This window comes from Sarcophilus harrisii, chromosome 4 (genome assembly GCF_902635505.1).
Source record: "Sarcophilus harrisii chromosome 4, mSarHar1.11, whole genome shotgun sequence".
Lineage (NCBI taxonomy): Eukaryota > Metazoa > Chordata > Mammalia > Dasyuromorphia > Dasyuridae > Sarcophilus > Sarcophilus harrisii.
In genome coordinates, this window is record NC_045429.1 from 119,308,925 (window position 1) to 119,329,655 (window position 20,731).

The 20,731-nt window shown below is 33.4% G+C and overlaps 1 protein-coding gene across 6 annotated transcripts in view; it reads left to right on the plus strand.

The window, feature by feature from the left end:
* Positions 1-709: 709 nt before the first annotated feature.
* The window catches only part of WDR27 (WD repeat domain 27), a 243,228-nt gene continuing 223,206 nt past the window's right edge, over positions 710-20,731 (plus strand). For 2 of the 6 annotated variants that reach the window (XR_004229384.1, XM_031937462.1), the window contains exons 1-8: positions 710-830; positions 1,026-1,208; positions 9,277-9,472; positions 10,172-10,313; positions 13,821-13,945; positions 14,508-14,621; positions 16,102-16,153; positions 17,210-17,280. Coding sequence is in view for 5 of the 6 variants with exons in the window: in XM_031937462.1 (XP_031793322.1) it covers positions 1,090-1,208; positions 9,277-9,472; positions 10,172-10,313; positions 13,821-13,945; positions 14,508-14,621; positions 16,102-16,153; positions 17,210-17,280 (819 nt within the window). In the remaining variant the exon portion in view is untranslated. Of the gene's footprint in view, positions 1,002-1,025; positions 1,209-9,276; positions 9,473-10,171; positions 10,314-13,820; positions 13,946-14,507; positions 14,622-16,101; positions 16,154-17,209; positions 17,281-20,731 lie in introns of all 6 variants that reach the window. The other 4 variants (XM_031937458.1, XM_031937459.1, XM_031937460.1 and 1 more) reach the window with 3 other exon arrangements.

The window sequence follows — 20,731 nt, forward strand, 5'->3', positions numbered from 1 at the left end:
TTATTTAAAAAATCTCAAATTTAACACATTTCAATTGAACATAGAGATGCTGTGAAGGTCAAAATGACAAAATTTGACAAGAGACAGAGAGAGACATAGGCAGAGAGAGAGACCCTGAGAGACACACAGAGATAGAGACAGAGAGACACACACAGAGAGACACAGAGCCCAAGACAAAGAGAGACAGAAACAAACAGGGACACACACACACACACAGAGGGAGACGGGGAGAGGGAGACAGGGGAGAGGCAAAAGAGACTGATGGAGAAAGAGGGGAGGGAGAAAGAGAGGAGAGAGAGAGAGAGAGAGAGAGAGAGAGAGAGAGAGAGAGAGAGAGATAACAGACAGAAAGACAGGCAAAAGAAACAAGGAGTGAGAAAGACAGACATTGGGAGAGAGATAGAGACAGAGACACAAAGAGACAGACATAGACAGACAGACAGACACACACACACACACGTCCAATCCTGCTTTAAAAAATGAGCCAGGACAGGATATTCCAAGTCATAGAAGTGCGGGATTTGGCTTTCAGACCTAGCTTTCCCGGTGATGGTGATTCTGTGGACAGCCACTCCCCTCCCCCGCCCTGCTCTCAACCGGTTTGAACAGAACTCCTGTGATCCTTACTAGACCTCACGTTACAATTATCTGGAAATAATCACCTTGCTCACAAAGTGAATTGTCCCATTCTGCACACCATCTCCATCCTTGGCGTCTTTGTTACCTAGGATACAGAGGCGGGGACTCTTACCATACAAGTCCCTCGCATGGATTGTAAACCCCTCAGACTACGCCAATTTATTTACTCTTGGGAGAAGATCTTGTAAATTGTAGGTGAAGGGATCTTAAACTTCCTTAATTCCTAACACCTTCGACTTGCCCCTTGCTCCTCCATTTTCCTCTCCCTCCTAATGTGCTCTTCTCAACCGGGACCATCTGGCTCCTTTCCTGCTTCTGTAGTCCCGTAAACCTGCGGCTGCCCGGGTTTTCTAAACTCTGAAGTAAGGTCTTTTAACCTTTTCTAGGGCATGGACCCCTTTGGAAGTCTGGAGCGATCCTATAGATTCCTACTCAGAATAATGTCTTTAAATGCATAAAAGAAAATATGTAGGATTACAGAGGAGACCAGTTATTTGGAAACCTAGTTACCAAATTATTAAAAAACCAACTTCACTCCCTCTTTTCCAGTCTAATCAGAGATTCTTTGGGTGAGTAGGTAAAGAAACCTTTCACCAAGTCCTTCTGGGTGCTTGGGATTGAGTTAAACGTCAAATAGAAATACTGGACAAGGAACCAAAAAATAGCAGATGTTTTAAAGGGGGGACCTCTGATTATGAACTCCTGCAGCAGAGAAACTGAGCAAGCATCATGAGACAATCTCAAAGTAAATTTTAGGTCTTTATTGGCCAAGAATTTAATTAAATTCCAGCTATTTATTTTCTTTGGAAGAAATAAATTGAGCATTGGGGACAGTAATTACTTTGTATTGGTCATCCCAATTAATAAAATTGAAAGGGAGTTTTTGGATAGATGTGTCATAATTTTGACAGATGCACCAGAAATGTCAGATGGGTGTTAGCCCAGGTGCAATGTCAAGTCATATTTTTCCCACTCTTATGGTATATTTAAGAAGTTGAATTACTTAGTATTATTCAAATCATGTTCCCCTTTCTCCTTACTTACACAGAAATAACTCGTTTTATTTATACCTAATTAGCATAAGGAGAATCATTTACTTTATTTAAACAAAACTTGTAACCAAAGGTAATTTACTGAATTGTAATCTAAAATTTGGGTATTAAAAGTTACATGTATGGAGAAAAGCCATTGTTTTACTGCATTAAATTAGGTATTGATAGCTCAATACCAGGTAGAAAAAGTGAACTTGCAAAAAATGCCTAATTTAGAACATAGACATTTGGTGAATACTGTAGAGTCATGGAAGGTTTTTAAGTTAGGGGAGTGATATGATATGAGCTGTATTTTGTATAATTAATTTGGGAGAAGAGTATAAAGTGAAGTAAAAAGTGAACATGGGTTATCAGATAAGAGCATATTTTAGTAGTCCGGTTGATTTTATATTATTTGGTAATTTTGGGTGAGATAAGTAATGTTTTTGATTCATGGTCCACTTTTAAATCTACTATTCCTACTGATGACAAGCTAAAAAATCAAAGTATTTCACATTTAGATGTATAATTCATTTACTTTATTGATAGCAAATCAGATATTTAAGTGATCATAGATTTTTCACCAGAATGGACCTTTTAGATTATTTAGTCCAACTGTTACTTTATATATACTTTATAGTTCTTATATGTAAGGACTGAGATTAATAAGGGTTAAGTAACTTGCCCAGTAGTAAGTGGCTCAGATGGAATTTGAATCCAGATCTTTTGACTCTTTTAAAGCATACATTCCACTGCACCATAAAAAGTACTTTCCGACTTCCAGCCAAGATGATGGAGAGGACACACACATCTACTTAATCTCCGTCTTTGCTCTCAGAATTTATTTCATGACAAGGCCTCAGAATTAGTGTTTGACTGGGAAAAAAATACAAATAATTACTAGAGAAGACATCTTTGAAATTCGCCAGAAAAGGTCTGTTTTTGCTTGTGGGTGGGAGTGGTTAGACCACGCAAACCGAAGACAGCCAGCAGAGTATGAAGCTAACTGAGGGGGTGGGGTGTGATCTCAGCCGTTTCTGAGGGGAGATCTTTAACACAGTGTTGGCTACTTTGCCCTGGCAGCAGCCAGGGGACAAGCAGAAAAGCTAAAAACACAGGGGGTAAAGACTATAACCCCCAAAAGCTAACATCTCTCAGGATTTGGCCACACCTATCCAGAGTGTCTCAGCACCCTCTCAGAGCACAGATGCAGTATAGCCATTACTGTCCTCCTAGTGCCTCACTGCTGCCCCCTGCAGTTCTTAGAGGAAACTTGGTAATACCATCCAGCTTCCCCCTCCCCCCAAAAAAGCAGATTGCATTTGTTTTTTTTTTTTTTTTTTTTTTGCTAATTTGTTTTCTTTGACTATTCTTTGACAAAATGAACAAAAAATTAAAACTGACTCTAACCATTTCTATATGGATAGAGAGCAGACTTTAAAACCTGAGGAGGCTAAAAACAGACTTTCTCCAGATGAATCCCCAAAAGGGATTCATGTGTATGTCCTTAACACACGAGACTCTCATAGAAGAAATTAAAAAAGCTCTCACAAGAGAGCTAGAAGAAAAATGGGAAAAGGAAAGGGAAGCTTAGCAAGAGAGTCTAGATAAGTCATCCTTTGATGATGTCATCATTTAAAGATAGAGTGGATAAAGAAATCAAATCCTTGAAAAACAAAATTAGTGAATTGGAAAAAAGAAAATAGCTCGCTAAAAAATAAAATTGGTGAAATGGAAAAAAATTCCATAGAATAAAACAACGCACTTAAAAAACTCAACTGGACAATTAGAAAAAGATATAAAAAAGTGAGTGAAGAAAATAACTCATTGAAAAATCAGAATTGAACAAATGGAATTGAATGATTCAAGGAGACACCAAGAATCAGTCAAGAAAAAACAAAAATCTGAAACAATGGAAAAAAATATCAAATACCTTCTTGGGAAAACAACAGACCTGGAAAATAGATCTAGGAGAGACAATCTGAGAATTATTGGACTCCCTGAAAAATAAGATGAAAAAAAGCCTGGAAATTATCAAAGAGAATTGCCCAGAAGTTATAGAAACAGAGGGTAAAATAGAAATTGAAAGAATTCATCAATCATCTACTAAAAGGGACCCTAAAATCAAAACTCTGAGAAATATAGTGGCTAAATTCCAGAACTATCAAACCAAGGAAAAAATATTACAAGCTGTTAGAAAAAATCAATTCAAATATAGAGGAGCTACAATAAGGATTACCCAGGATCTAGCAGTATCCACATTAAAGGATCAAAGGGCCTGGAATCTGATATTCCAAAAAGCTAAGAAACTTGGTATGTAGCCAAAAATAATTTACCCAACCAGAATGAACATCTTTTTCCAGGGAAGAAGATGGACATTCAATGAAATAAGGGAATTTCATCTATTTTTGATGAAGAAACTGGAACTAAACAAAAAATTTGATCTCCAAATATAGAACTCAAGAGAAACCTAAAAAGGTAAAAAGAAATTGGGAACTATATTTCTGTTATAAAGATATATAAGGAACACATGTATAATTTGTTCTAGAAACTAGAAGTAGAAAGGAAATTGTACCTGGAAAAGGGTAAAGGGGGGGGGGTGCTACATCTCACGAAGAGGCAAAGGAAACCTATTATATCTGAAAGAAAGAATGGAGGGGGAAATGAACATAGTGTGTATCATACTCTTGTAAGAATTGCTTAAAGAGAAAAATATTTGATTTATGGTGAAACTTCTTCCACCTCTTTGAAAAGTGGGAGGGGAAAAGTGAAAAGGGAAGGAATAAGCTACATGGAAGGGAATACCGAAATTGTGAGGAAAAGGGGTAAGATAGGAGGAAGAACTCTAAGGTGGGGGGGGGGAGGGAGGGATACTGAAAAGGGAGGGCTATGAGAAGCAAGTGGTGCTCACAAATTTAATACTGTGGAGGGGGGTAAGAGGGAAGAAAAGGAGAAAAGCATAAGTAGGGGTTAACAAGATGACAAGTAATAAGAATTGGTAATTTTAACCATAAATGTGAATGGGGTAAACTCTCCCATAAAGAGGAAGTGGTTAGTAGACTGGATTAAAAGCCAGAATCCTACAATATGTCGCTTACAACAAACACACTTGAAACAGGGCGATACATATAGAGTAAAGGTAAAAGGTTGAAGCAGAATCTACTATGCTTCAGATGAAGTAAAAAAAAAAAAAACCAAAAAAAAAAAACAAAACAACAACAGGAGTAGCCATCCTGATTGCAGATCAAGCAAAGGCAAAAAGTGATCTAATTAAAAGAGATAAGGAAGGGCACTTTATCTTGCTAAAGGTAGCATAGACAACAAAGCACTATTGATATTAAACATATATGCACCAAGTGGTGTAGCATCTAAATTTTTAAAAGAGAAATTAAGAGAGCTGCAAGAAGAAATAGTCAGCAAAACTATAAAAGTGGGAGATCTCAACCTTGCACTCTCAGAATTAGATAAATCAAACCACAAAATAAATAAGAAAGAAATCAAAGAGGTAAATAGAATACTAGAAAAGTTAGATATGATACATCTTTGGAGAAAACTAAATGGAGACAGAAAGGAATACACTTTCTTCTCAGCAGTTCATGGAACCTATACAAAAACTGACCATGTATTAGGACATAAAAACCTCAAACTCAAATGCAGTAAGGCAGAAATAGTAAATGCGTCATTTTCAGACCATGATGCAATGAAAATTACATTCAATAAAAAGCCAGGTGAAAATAGACCAAAAAATAATTGGAAACTAAATAATCTCATACTAAAGAATGATTGGGTGAAACAGCAAATCATAGACATAATTAATAATTTCACTCAAGAAAATGACAATATGAGACGTCATACCAAAATGTGTGGGATGCAGCCAAAGTGGTAATATAAGGGGAAATTTTATATCTCTAGAGGCCTACTTGCATAAAAGAGAGAAAGAGAAGGTCTAGAAAAGGAACAAATTAAAACCCCCCGGTCAAACACCAAACTTGAAATTCTAAAATTAAAAGGAGAGATTAATAAAATTGAAAGTAAAAAAAAAAAAACTATTGAATTAATTAATAAAGTTGAGTTGGTTCTATAAAAAAACCAACAAAATAGACAAACCCTTAGTAAGTCTGATTTAAAAAAAGTTAAGAGGAAAATCAAATTGTTAGTTTTAAAAATGAAAAGGGAGAACTCGCCACTAATGAAGAGGAAATTAGAGCAATAATTAGGAGTTACTTTGCCCAACGTAATGCCAATAAATTCGATAACTTAAATGAAATGGAAAAATACCTTCAAAAATATAGCTTGCCCAGATTAACAGAGAAGTAAACTGGTTAAACAGTCCCATCTTAAAAAAAGAACTAGAACAAGCTATTACTCCCTAAGAAAAAATCCCCAGAACCAGATGGATTTCCATGTGAATTCTATCAAACATTTAAAGAACAATTAACTCCAAATCTATATAAACTATTTGAAAAAATAGGGATTGAAGGAGTCCTACCAAACCCCTTTTATGACACAGACATGGTATTGATATCTAAATCAAGGAGGTTGAAAACAAAGAAAGAAAATTATAGACTAATCTCCCTAATGAATATTGATGCTAAAATCTTAAATAAAAATTAGCAAAAAGATTACACAAAATCATCCCCAAAATAATACACTATGACCAAGTAGGATTTATACCAGGAATGCAGGGCTGGTTCAATATTAGGAAAACAATATTAGGTTCAATATTACCATAATTGACTATATCAATAAGCAAATTAACCATATGATCATCTCAATAGATGCAGAAAAAGCATTTGATAAAATCCAACATCCATTCCTAAGAAAAACACTTGAGAGTATAGGAATAAATGGACTTTTCCTTAAAATGGTCAGGAACATCTATTTAAAACTGTCAGTAAGCATCATATGTAATGGGAATAAACTGGAACCATTCCCAGCAAGATCAGGAGTGAAACAAGGTTGCCCACTATCACCATTATTGTTCAATATTGTATTAGAAACACTAGCCTCGGCAATAAGAGTCGAGAAAAAGATTAAAGTAATTAGAGTAGGTAATAGGGAAACCAAATTATCACTCTTTGCAGATGATATATGATGGTATACTTAGAGAACCCCAGAGATTCTACTAAAAACTATTAGAAATAATTCACAACTTTAGCAAAGTTGCAGGATACAAAATAAATCCACATAAATCCTCAGCATTTTTATACATCACTAACAAAATCCAACAGCAAGAGTTACAAAGAGAAATTCCAATAGCATAAAATATTTGGGAATCTATCTATCAAAGGAAAGTCAGGAATTATATGAGCAAAATTACAAAACACTTTCCACACAAATAAAGTCAGATTTAAATAACTGGAAAAATAATAAGTGTTCTTGGATAGGCCGAGCGAATATAAGAAAGATGACAATGCTCCCTAAACTAATCTATTTATTTAGTGCTATATCAATCAGATTCCCAAGAAAGTATTTTAATGACCTAAAAAAAATAACAAAATTCATATGGAAAAATAAAAAGTTGAGAATTTCAAGGGAATTAATGAAAAAAAAATCAAATGAAGGTGGCTTAGCTGTACCTGATCTAAATCTATATTATAAAGTAGCAGTCACCAAAACCATTTGGTATTGGCTAAGAAATAGATTAGTTGATCAGTGGAATAGGTTAGGTTCACAGGACAAAATAGTCAATAACTATTGCAATTTAGTGTTTGACAAACCCAAAGATCCCAACTTTTGGGATAAGAATTCATTATTTGACAGAAACTGCTAGAAAAACTGGAAATTAATATGGCAGAAATTAGGCATGGACCTGCACTTAACACCGTACACCAAGATAAGATCAAAGTGGGTCCATGATTTAGGCATAAAGAACGAGATCATAAATAAATTAGAGGAACATAAGATAGTTTACCTCTCAGACTTGTGGAGGAGGGAGGAATTTGTGACCAAAGCACAACTAGAGATCATTATTGTTCACAAAATAGAAAATTTTGATTACATCAAATTAAAAAGCCTTTGTACAAACAAAACTAATACAAACAAGATTAGAAGGGAAACAACAAACTGGGAAAACATTTTTTAAAATTAAAGGTTCTGATTAAAGGCCTCATTTCCAAAATATATAGAGAATTTACTCTATAAGAAATCAAGCCATTCTCCAATTGATAAATGGTCAAAGGATATGAACAGACAATTTTCAGATAGTAAAATGGAAACTATCTCCACTCATATGAGTGTTCCAAATCACTGTTGATCCGAGAAATGCACATTAAGACAACTCTGGGATACCACTACACACCTGTCAGATTGGCCAAGATGACAGGAAACATGATGAATGTTGGAGGGGATGCGAGAAAATTGGGACATTGATACATTGTTGTTGGAGTTGTGAACGAATCCAACCATTCTGGAGAGCAGTCTGGAATTATGCCCCAAAAGTTATCAAACTGTGCATATCCTTTGATCTAGCAGTGGTACTACTGGGCTTATATCCCAAAGAGATACTAAAGAAGGGAAAAGGACCTGTATGTGCCAAAATGTTTGTGGCAGCCCTGTTTGTAGTGGCTAGAAACTGGAAAATGAATGGATGCCCATCAATTGGAGAATGGTTGGGTAAATTGTGGTATATGAATGTTATGGAATATTATTGTTCTATAAGAAATGACCAGCAGAGTGAATACAGAGAGGATTGGAGAGACTTACATGAACTGATGCTGAGTGAAATGAGCAGAACCAGGAAATCATTATATACTTCAACAATAATACTGTATGAGGATGTATTCCGATGGAAGTGGATATCTTCGACAAAGAGAAGATCTAATTCAGTTCCAACTGATCAGTAATGAACAGAATCAGCTATACCCAGAGAAAGAACACTGAGAAATGAGTGTGAAGTGCTTGCATTTTTGTTTTTCTTCCCAGGTTATTTTTACCTTCTGAATCCAATTCTTCCTGTGCAATAAGAGAACTGTTCGGTTCTGCACACTTATATTGTATCTAGGATATCTAAGATATCTATAATTTATTTAACATGTATAAGACTGCTTATTATTATTAGGGGAGGGGGTGGAGGCAGGGAAGGGAAAAGTCAGAACAGAAGTGAGTGCAAGCGATAATGTTGTAAAAAAATTACCCATGCATATGAACTGTCAATAAAAAGTTATAATAAAAACTAAAAGGAAAAAAAAATACTTTTCAACCTTTGGAAACACAACTCATGTCATATCACTCCCCTATTCAAAAACCTTCAATGATTCCATAATAACCTACCAAATGTCTATGCTCTAATTTAAGCATTTTTTTGGGAAGCTTATTTAATGCATCAAAACTGAATGGTTCTTCTCCATATATGTAATTTATAATACCCAAATTTTAGGTTACAGTAGAGTAAATTACCTTTGATTATCTCATTTTTCAGATTAAAAACTTTAGGTGCCTCACAGTTTGTGAGTTAGTCAGAACTTGAAGCGAAGTCTTCAAATTCTATTCACTAGTACAAACATGGTTTTTGCCACAGTTAGATCAATTTATGAATTTTTTGTGGTATACTTATAATATCAGCCTTAAGTATCTTAATAGAGATTATGTAACTTTTTATTTTCAGCTTTAATATGGAAGCTTCAGAAAATGCCTCTTGTAATAAGGTTAGCTATGTTGTCAACATAGTTCAAGAAACACATTTAATGGAATCTGAAGAATCAGCATCTCATGTTCAACTTGCTTGCAGTCAACATTATTGTGCTTTCCCTTTAAATGGAAATAAACTTTGCATATGGAATACCAATAGCCCTTTCAATCAGGTACTTAAAATTTATACTGTGTGTGTTATGTAAATAAAATATGATAAGGGATATGAACTATGAGGTGGTAAAGTGGATGTAACACTGATCCTATAGTCAAGAGGAACTGAATTCAAATGTGATCTCAGATACTTATTACCTGTGTGAGTCTGGACAAGTCAATTAACTCTGTTTACCTCAGTTTCCTCCTCTGTATAATGAAAGGGAGAAGAAAATGGTAAACCATTCCAGTATCTTTGCCAAGAAAACCCAACTGGGATCACAAAGAGTCAGAAATATTAAAATAACTCTACAATAAATGAATATAGAATATATAACATAATTTGTTATATATAATATTAAAATATTACTAACACAGGTTTTTAAAGTTATCTTTAGAAGTAAGGAAGAAATAAATAGGGCTTTTGAAACAAACTTTAAAATCCAGAAGGTTTTTTTTTTTTTTTTTTTTTTAAAGGCTGTTATAGACAATGATTGATCTCTTTAAATTTTACGGGATATGGTTCTTGCCCTGGAATTAAATTCAAGATCTGTTATTAAGAACTTAGTATGTTCCCAGTATTTCTAAAAATAGTATTTAATCAAATACTAATGAGAATATTAAATTTCAGAAGATTTGAATTCTTATTTTTTTTTAGTTTTGTATTTTATGTAATGATGTATAATATTGGTACATGTTGATTTTTTTTTTTTTTTTAGCCATTGCACTTGGAAGGACATCATCAGTCAATTACTGCTGTGACATTTGGAAACCAAGTTAATCCACTTTTTGTCTGTTCTGCATCTTGTGACTATGTAATAGTTTGGAACTTGTTGGAATGTGAAGAAAGAATATTAGAAGGTAAAAATAGTTTTATAGATGAGCTTTTAAAATAAAAAAATACTATGTTTTATTTGTTCTTAAATGTATTTTGATAATATAAAATATTTGTATTGACATGCTACTTAGTTCATCTGTTTCTTTGTGGTCATGATTTTTAGTCAATAGGAAAGTCATTTTGAGAGACAAAAAGAAAAATAGGCTATGGTCATCAAATCAACAAATTTATGGTATAGTTGAAAAGATGAGATATTAAATACTTCTGACTGGAGAGGGTGGAGGATGGCCATCAGAAATTTCCTTTTTTTAAAATTTCTTCTTATTTAAGAAGGGAGTCCAGAGAGTCACCTCTTTATCTCCCACTAGATAATTTAGATCATTGCAATATCTATAGTAACTCATCATACTATATGATTACAATAACTCAAACTCATTCCTCCTCAGTTCTGTCTGGCCCTGGGAGCATAATTTATTGCAAATTCCTATACTATTCTTGTGCATCAGTAGTGGAAGGGCTCCTAATTTACCTGGGCCTCCAAAAAACACAAGATTAATATTGCAAGAGGGCAGTAGAGTCAACAAAATAAATATGATCAGGAGAGGAAAATGAGAGGAACATAGAATTCTGTGCTATAAAATTGAATTTTCAAGCCTAAACCAAAGATCCTTTGGCCCCCAAGCTTTTAAATATATGGTACAATCTCAGAGAGAATAAATCTTCAGTCAGAAGTTAAAATTTGCCTTGAACCTGGTGACTTTTGGTCTTTTTAAGGTGATCGGCTAGATTATTTAAGAAAGAAGCATTGATATGATTCATCTTTAAATATATCTATATGTAAATATATGTGTGTATATATGTATGTGCATGTATGTGTATATACATAATACATATAAATAATATACTAGAGATATAGGATTATGTAATTATGTAAAAATAAACTTTATTAAAGTATTTTATAATTATATATATATTTTAACATCTTCTGGCCTAGGAATAAAACATCTTAAAAGCACATTATACTAATTAAATTGGTCTGACCATTTAAATTTATTTATCTATTATGTAAATTGGCTTGTAACTTTCAAGTTTTCATATTTTCATAAAAAAAATTGAACCGTGTAATTTTGTGGTACCATGTAAAAATGTGGACAAGCAGGATTCTGCCAACAAAAAATTGTCAAGAAACTTTACATGACACATAAATAATTTATTAATATTTCTGATCTATGGTGTGACTTCTGAATTGAACATTCCAAATTGATTATAATTTGTATGTTTTTGAATACTGCACATTATCAAAACTATTTAATCCAGTGAAATTAATAGGGATACTTTTATATAGGAAACTATCAAATTAGTAATGAGTTAAGTTTCAAAGTTATCCATATATTTGGTGTTAGATTTCCAGGCCACTCAGAAAAATGTGTGTAATTGATTACATTGTATTATTGATATAATAGAATCCAACCACCATGTGCAACAATGTGCAAAAAAAATATATAAAAGAGAGGTGTAATTTGAGATACTTTATATATGTTTCCCTGCTTCTAGTCTTGGTCATGGCTCCTCCACTTTAAGATGGTTTTCAGGTTAGGCATTATAAAAGAAGCTGGGGATTGTGGTAGCAGAGTGGAAGTCGGGTTCATGACCTAGGATGGATCCCTTTGATTAAGTTGTTGGACAGAACATGGGGGTAATAAGAAATTGGGATGAGAGCAATGGGGACATCCAAGGAGGCAAGTATGGACTAGGTAATTGAGGTAAGAAGTTCATCTTCCCTGTTTCTCTTCCTATCAATTTAGAGCCCAGTTCTTGGTGGGAGCAGAAGAAGGGCGAAGTAATATCAACATTGGGGATCTTATGTTAAATTGGGATATATAAAACCATTTCTATTTTTATTTCCTTTTTATCTTTATCTTTATTTTTCTTTCTTTACCCCTTCTTTCTCTTTCTTTCCTTACTCCTTGTTTTACTTCTAACATGGTTGTTGTTCAATTATTTCAGTCATGTCTAATTTATGTGACCACATTTGGAATTTTCTTGGCAAAGATATTAGAGTATTTTGCCATTTCTTTTTCCAGCTCATTATACAGATGAGAAAACTGAGGCAAAGGGGCTTGGTTATGTGACTTACCTAGGGCTACACAGCTAGTAAGTGTCTGAAGCAGAACTGAACTTCATGAAGATGATTCTTCTTGATTCTAGGACCAGTGCTCAATCCACTGCCACCTAACTGTTCTTCTAACAGAGAGCAGGGAACAATTGTAATTGGTGTAAAATTAAGACATTATGGTAGGATAGAACCTACTTTCAATTTCCCTTCTCTCTACCTTTCCTCTTTCCCTACTCCTCCTGTTACCATCCCAGGGATAAGGCTGAAGAGAGGGTAACAAAGACCAACAATGGTTAGTATCCCAAATAATGGTATAGTCTATAGTGGTGATTAGGAAAGGGTAAAAATCTTCAGTCATGCCTGTGGGGAGGAAAAGAAGAGGTCCTGTGATTGTCTTACTAGAGTTTGGAACTGTAATTTATATGTAATATAAATAAATAAAGGGATAGCTTTTTTCAAAGGTTCTTAACCTGGGGTCTATGAACTCTGAAGAAACCTGTGGATAAATTTTAAGAGGTCTGTGTACATTTCTATATCCGCTAGCCTCTAATAAAGTTAGCATTTCCTTCATTTATAAATTTAAAAAGCAGTATTCTGAGAAGGGTTCAGGCTTCACCACATTGTCAGAAGATCCACAAAATACAAAAACAGGTTAAGAAGCCTTTATTTCCTTAAGATTTTGGGGATTTCGAGTGATTTCTTTAATGGGGCAAGAACTTTAATGAAGTTATCTAGGAAGAAATAAGAGATATTTCATTTATAAAATAAAGAGAATTTTTAGTGGGAAAAATGTTGGCATTTTCATAGTCAGTTTGCTTGATTAACAATTCTTCTGCATTGTCATAGAAAGTTTAGATTAAAATGAAGTACCACTTCTAGAACATGATTTGGTTAGTTCCAGTAGAACTTCCTTTAATTTTTTATCAAATTTGGAAAGAGAATTTTCTGATTAGCCATATTTAACGAAGGCCCACATCCATCCCTGACTTAAAAAGGCCAATTCATAATTTATATTTGAACCTAGAGAATTAATTTAATTAACATGTAAAAATAAGATTTTTGGTACATTCCATCTATACTATATAAACATATTGATATGTTAGACATAAAAATGTCTAAGTGTGATTTTTTACTAAAAGAACTATCAAAGATGCTCCCTAATAAAATTCTTTTACTATAGTCACTTCAACTAAGAAGAGTTCTTAAATGTAGAATATCTTCAGAAGAAGTTTTATATTGTCATTGTTCTGTTATACCACTAAACATGCAAAATTGGGGTTCAATGCTTTTGTTTTAGGAATCATCTGGGATCCACAAATTATATTATTTTATTTTCTCATGATATAGTTTAGTTATGCTATTTTGGTATTGGCAACTGATTATGAATTGGTATTAATGATAAAAATTGTTATAGGGTCAACTCCTCAAGGAACTGTCATAGGAACACTTTTGGGAATGGTCCTTTATTTGAGATTTAGTCCAGATGACCGTATTATTGCTGTGTGTGCTGAAAATGACATACTCATGCTTGATGCTAAGGTAAAACTTTTAGTATTATAGAATAATTAGAATAATTTAAATCTCAAATGAGATCTTAAAAATATAAGATACTGCATGTTAAAGAGTCTGTAATATATTTTAAAGAAGAGTTTAAACTGAGAGGTTCTCATCTTTCTTAAATTTTTTTTTCTTTTCTTCTTCCCTCTTTTGATGTGATTTATAATATGAGATTTGGTACCAAATGATGTCAGGCACCAAAAGTTGGGGTTCAGTCATGTGAAGAATTCACAATGGCCAATCTTTTTGACAAAAGGTAGATTTATTTAGAGGAACAAATTATAGACAAAATGGAAGGCTAAAATAAACAGGAATTACTAATAATTTATAGCCTATGATCCCTGGTACTTCTTTCTAGCTCTGAACCTGATTCATAAAATTTATTTAATTACTAAAGAATTTGAAGAAGAGAATTACAATAGTCAAAGTAGAACAATATAAATATATATATTTATGTTTCTTCTGGTAGGTATGTGATATACAATTAAATAATCAGAATTACTAAAATAAATCATACTAAGGAAGTTTCTTCTATCAATTACAGTCTGAAAGTATATTAACTGAACTGAAAGGTCATATTGGTCCAGTTACTGCAGTTGAATTTTGCACGTGGCAAAAAAATGTAGCAATATCAGTATCTGAAGACAGAAGCTTTAAGGTAAGAAAATGACTCATTAAACTACTGTTTAAATTGATTTTTTTTTTAAGAATAGAGAGCTTTTCCCTTCTCTTTAGAATCATGAAATAATAATAAGAAAAAAAGTTGATTTACTGGATATGTCAAATGGAACCTATTTAAACAGATCTGATGTCTTTTTAAAGTAGTCTAGTTGGGGGTCAAATTCACACTCAGACAGGATTAGGTTTCTGGTAGAAGTATTTTGGCTTGGAATGAATTTAAATATATCATGATCCAGATTGTTAAGGCTGTCCTTCATTTAAGAGATATGCTGGTGATTGGGTCATTTTTGGATCCTAATGGGAATTGATTTTCTTTGCAGTTCATACACATTTTCTGGTCCTGGAAATTCTAAACTAGAATCTCATAATAGCTTCTATAGTGTTTTGCTTTTTTTGACATAATTTTTAACAAGTGGTCTAATGATCTTACTATTTCTATTCTGGATTTTCTTACTATTTTTTCATTCTTTCTATCTTCATCATCAATACCTTGCTCACTGCCTGGTTTATAAATATTTTTTGATGAATTCTCTTTATGACTAATGTTATTTTTCTATGACTAGCAACTGGCTAAGATAGTTATGGGACAGTAGTTTAGTGATCACCATTAACTACTACTGTAGTTAATAGTAAACAAAATTTTAATAATAATTTACTATTATTTACTAATAATAATTTCCTTTCTTTGACATTTTTTAACAAGTGTTCTAATGATCTTACTATTTCTATTCTAGATTTTCTTACTATTCTTTATAATAATAATAATTACTATTATATTAATTTATAATAATAGTAAAGTGTGGGTATGTTCAAAAAATTTTACTTCTTTCTCATAAGAAAGGGTGCGCAGTCTCTGACACACAAAGCATAGTTTGAGAGACAGAAACACAGGCACCCAGGCAAAGGACATTCCCTAAGGCCAATTTCCCCTCCCCAATTCCCTGGCCTCTTTCCCCTTAAGCTGGGGTTTTAAGGGTACAGTCTCTTTAAAAAAAAAAAAAAAAAAGAAAAGAAAAGAAAAAAAAAAGAGGTAAGAAAGCCTGAGGCTATCAAATGCTTAACGGAGTAGGGTGTTTCCCACTAAATCATGAGGAGCCTCCTTTATAGAAAGAGAAAATAACAGTGGAAAGCTAGAGGGAAACAATAAAAAATTCTTTTCAAATTTCAGGCCACTATCCCAGATTATAAAACCCTGTCCTCACCCCCAACGAGTTTATATTTTTATATTCTATTGGGGGACATAACCTGTACCCCCCATCACTACCGAGGTCTTTGTGGGTTTCAGTTTTCTAATTTAAGTTTCATTTCTCCAATTTATTCTAACTGTGGAAACCAAATAAATGCCCATCCATTTCTCACAATATGGTATTTGTTGTAAATAATTTTATTTTATGAAAGCCTTCCAAGTTCTGATATTTTCTAAACTATATATGTGCATATATATATTCCCCCCAAAGGTCTGGGATCACTGTTCTGGATTATTGTTATACAATTCAGCAGTAATAACAGGTAAACTTTTACATTTCAATACTTTATGATTAAGTTTCAGATTAAAAGTCTCAAAAAGGCTAAACCAGATTAAAGGTAAAAATGCCTCTCTGTTGTTGGAGAAATGAAAATGGAGGGTGGATAGAAGAGGAAACTTTTTCAGATATATGTATAAGAGAATTGAATGATAATGACTGTCTTCAAGTAATTTTTGAGTGGTCAGAATGTGTCAGAATATATATTTCTTGTAATGATTTAGATCCCACCCCATCCCAATGGGAGGGTGAGATAGGAGAGAAGGTAGATTTTTATTAATTTTTAAAAATGTTAAAAGACAACGAAATAACATCACTTGATTCAGTTGAGTTATTGTTTTGATCAGAGATGGAAATCAAACAGTAGGTATTAGTTGGCTCAGTCACATGAAACAATTTACATTATTTCCTTCCCCAGTCATTTCTTTGGTGTATAGACCAGAACATAGAGTTTGTGAAGGGGAAAATAATAATTGTATAGAAATACAGGTTGGAGACTGGTTGTAGAGGACTTTAAATGCAGGAGTGCAGCCTGGTGGGAAATTAAGAGTGCTCTGTCTGCTTTTCTTAAATAGAAATTCTGAGAGAAACTCTATTCCCCAATTAGAGGAAAGGGCCTTAAGGGGCAGAGGATACTTCCAAAGTGGTATATGTAAATTTCTCAGAATTAATGAATTTAAGTTGTTTTAATATTAATTAATTTAATAAAATATTTATGAAGAATTATAAAAATCCTATATAAAATTCTTGCTAAGTAGTGGGGGTGATAAAAAGTTTAGATAAGCCAGGAATTCTAATGTTTCTATCTTTGGGATAACTGAATTGATATGTCATCTTTTTATTTGATATAACCTCTCTTATGTCCACGTATTTTTAAAATGAGCAAAATTCATTCTAAGCGGTTTAAAATAACTCCTTTTGTGGGAAAATTTAATTTGATTTTTCAAATTTATTTTAAAAATAGAATAAAAATAAAACTGTTAATGTTTTTATCTTAAAAATATATACCTTTAAATAAAGGTAATTATGTTCTTTTGAATAGCCTATCCTCTCCTAAGTTTGTTTGTTTATGAAGAAAAGGAACAATTTATTACTGGGAATTCTGATGGCCAGGTGAGAATTGTTGTTGTTTAAAAATATTTGTTTAAAATATTGTTTAAAATTGTTTAAAAATTGTTTAAAAATTTTTTGTTTAAACATTGTTTAAACATATTGTTTAAAATTGTTTAAAAATATTTAAGTATAAATTATTGTTAAGCTTATACATGATTCTCCATTTTTCAACTTTGTGTATTTTTACTGGTTTTCTCCATACCTGGAATTTTTTCTTTTCTCATATCTATCTCCTGATTTCCCTAGCTCCCTTCAAGTACCATTTAAAATCCCACCTTATAAAAGGAGCTTTTCCTTATTGCTGAAGTATGAGAAATGAGGGTCAAGAGATCCCCTAACAGCAATGGGATCCCCTGGCTGGTCCCAGGCTTTGTGAAAGAATTTGCAAACCTGAATGAAAGAGGTGAGGTTTGTGGCAAAAAAATGAGTTTAATACACTTAAGAAAACAGCTATTTTTAGCAGGCAAAATCCTGTTAGGATTATTTGCAAAAGTTTGGGCATACAGTATTTGATTATATATATATATATATATATATATATATATATATATATATATATATATATTTTTTTTTTTTTCTTTTTGGCCCTGAGCCAGAGAGCAATTTGAGGGACTAATTTTCATCCAATAGAGGGTAGTGATTATGCCCCAGACCAAGATCTCCAATTGAATGAGATTACTATCTGGTAGGTTTCTCTATAAACTGGAAGGTGGGGCCCCTCCCAGAGGCCAGGAGGGTTTGAGACCCAGGACCATTCTTCCCCTCAAAATTAAAGGGGACACAGTTTACATCAGAGCCTTTCTGACACTTCTTTCCCAAAGATCAAGGGGACATTTTATGTCACTATTCTCCTTAATGCTAGTGTCTTCCCTCCATTGGTGGATCCCCATTTTATCCTGTATATATCTTGTTTGAACACAGTAGTTTACATGTTGTCTCTTTTATTAGACTATGAGTTCCTTGAAAACAGAGATTTCCCTTTCCCTCTTGTATCCCTAGCACAGTTTCTGCTTAATAAATACTTAATGACTAACTAATGAAATTATACATAGAAAAGAGTGCATGATGTAGATTTTCTCATTGAAGAAATTGCCTAAAATTGTTCTAAATCTTATATTCTTAATCAGACCCAGATGCTCAAGTCTCTAGGACTAAAATCTTGGTAGAGTCATACTGACCTTATTTCACTTATATTTGGAACCTAAATTTAAATAAGAAAAGTAAACTTGCATGATAGGTATTTAAGACTGACTGAAGGAGCTCCCTCAAGGAATCTTCAAATATAGTTAGTGGAGGTAAGGGTTCATTCAGCTTTGTATTTTATACTACATTTTTAAAAAAACTTAAATTATCTATATCAAATGAATGCAAGTTGTTGGCTGACAGGGAAAGAACTGTATCAGCCTCATCTCTGGGGATCTGTCAGAACTCAGAGCAATCATATTTGATGCATATAACATTTTGGGAAAATATGACACATCTATTTGCAAAGATAGAACAATTTTAGACATTAGAATATTATTAAGTTGAGTGAAATCTACCCTTGCGTTTAAACTGATGGAGAAATCATTTTCATAGATATTTAGTTTTATAAGGAACCTATTTAATATGTGTTCCTTTGGCAGCTCTCAACTTCCATCCCCCTCAACTGAAGCCTGAGAGAAATTAAATGACTTGTCCCACATCATTCAGCTGATAGAAGAACTTAAAAGAAGTCCTGGCATCCCTAACTGTAATCCTAGTGCTCTTTTCACCACATTTAATGAAAAGGCATCATTTAATAAAAAGAATAACAATGACAACAACAGTAACTGGTCCCTCAAAGATAAAACCATTGTCAATATCATAGAGTAGGAGGGATGGCAAAAGAAGGGAATGCCAGCCAAGGTATTGTGCAAGCAGAAGCTGTATATGCCCTGAGACAGCTATGATAGCCATGAAAATCTGGCAGGAACCCAGGAATTCTGATGACTCCATGAATTGGGTTGGCATTCTGACCATCATCCTTCTTTATTTGTGAAAAATTTTTCTGTGTCTATGCCCCTGATCATAGGAACAGATAAACCATAGGTGTCCATGAAATGGATGGAAGATGTGAGATATCATCAAATCATAACAGAATTGGAAATAACTGTTATAGACAAAAGATTCTTATTGTGTTTTTGTTAATTATGCAGTTACTTTTCAGACATATACAATACATTGTTGACTAATGTGGAATAATTATTTAAAAAAAATCCAAACTAAAAAGCTAACATATCATCCTTAAGACTTAGATTACGTGAAATAACTTTTGAAAATTGAAGTATCTAAAGAGGAGAAGATAAAGATCCCAAAATTATTAAAAACCTTTACTTAATGCAAATTCCAGAATTATATCTAATAACCATGCCTGTGGTCTCTGTGGCTGATGGAACTAAGGTTGATAGATGCCTTGCCTGGGAATTCTGAGCTGTGGAAGGTTAAGTCAGTTGGGTGTCTGAACAGTTTATATTAATGTGGTTAGTCTTTGGGAGTTCACAATCAAATTTCACCATGTTAAGGGATGAGACAATATGCATTCAATTATGCACAAATAAATTCTATACAAGACAAACTGTAGGTAATCTCGGAGGGATGACACTAGCCATGAGAAATACTAGGAAAGAACTTTAGCTGAGTGATGGGATTTGAACTGAGAACTGAAGGAAGCCAGGATGCCAGGGGTCAGAGATGAGTAAGGAGAATATTGCAGTTATAAGAAAAGCCGATGGAAAGAAACAGAACTGGGAGTTGGTGTGTCTGTGAGAGAAACAGAGAATGCCAGAATTGTTGGATTATGAGAATATGGAAGGAAGTAAAGTGCCAAAAGACTAAGGGCTTGAAGAGCTAAACAGTGATTTTATGGTTGATCTTGGAGGTAAATGGGGGGTGAAGAGTTAATTATTGATATATTGATATATTTATTCCATGAGTGACATGGTTGGAACTGTACTTCAAATACTAGTACAAGTTATTTATACACTAATGGATTTATTGACTATAACTGAAAACAGTTTAACCATGAATGGAGCCTGTGAAACGGCTAAAATATAAGAACATAATAATAATAAAAAAAATGTGTGGGGATTCAGCTCCATAAAAGAAATACTGATGGAGGGATATATGATGTGATTCAGAAGTAGGATATTACCAGTAGAAATTACAGAAAAGTAATTCTTTTGGAACCTAGATTTAATGATCAATGTAGATTGTACACTGAAAGGGCAGAAACTTTGTAGCATATCACGATAGGCCATAGAAGTATAGCACCTAGATTAGCTGCATCATATACGGTAGCAAATGACCATAATAATCTCATGTTTGATAAAAACCAAAAATCTGAGCTAGTGGGACAGGAATTTACTATTTGATGAAAACTGGCAGAAGTTTGGCAGAAATTAGATATGGACTAATATTCCACACTGTCTAC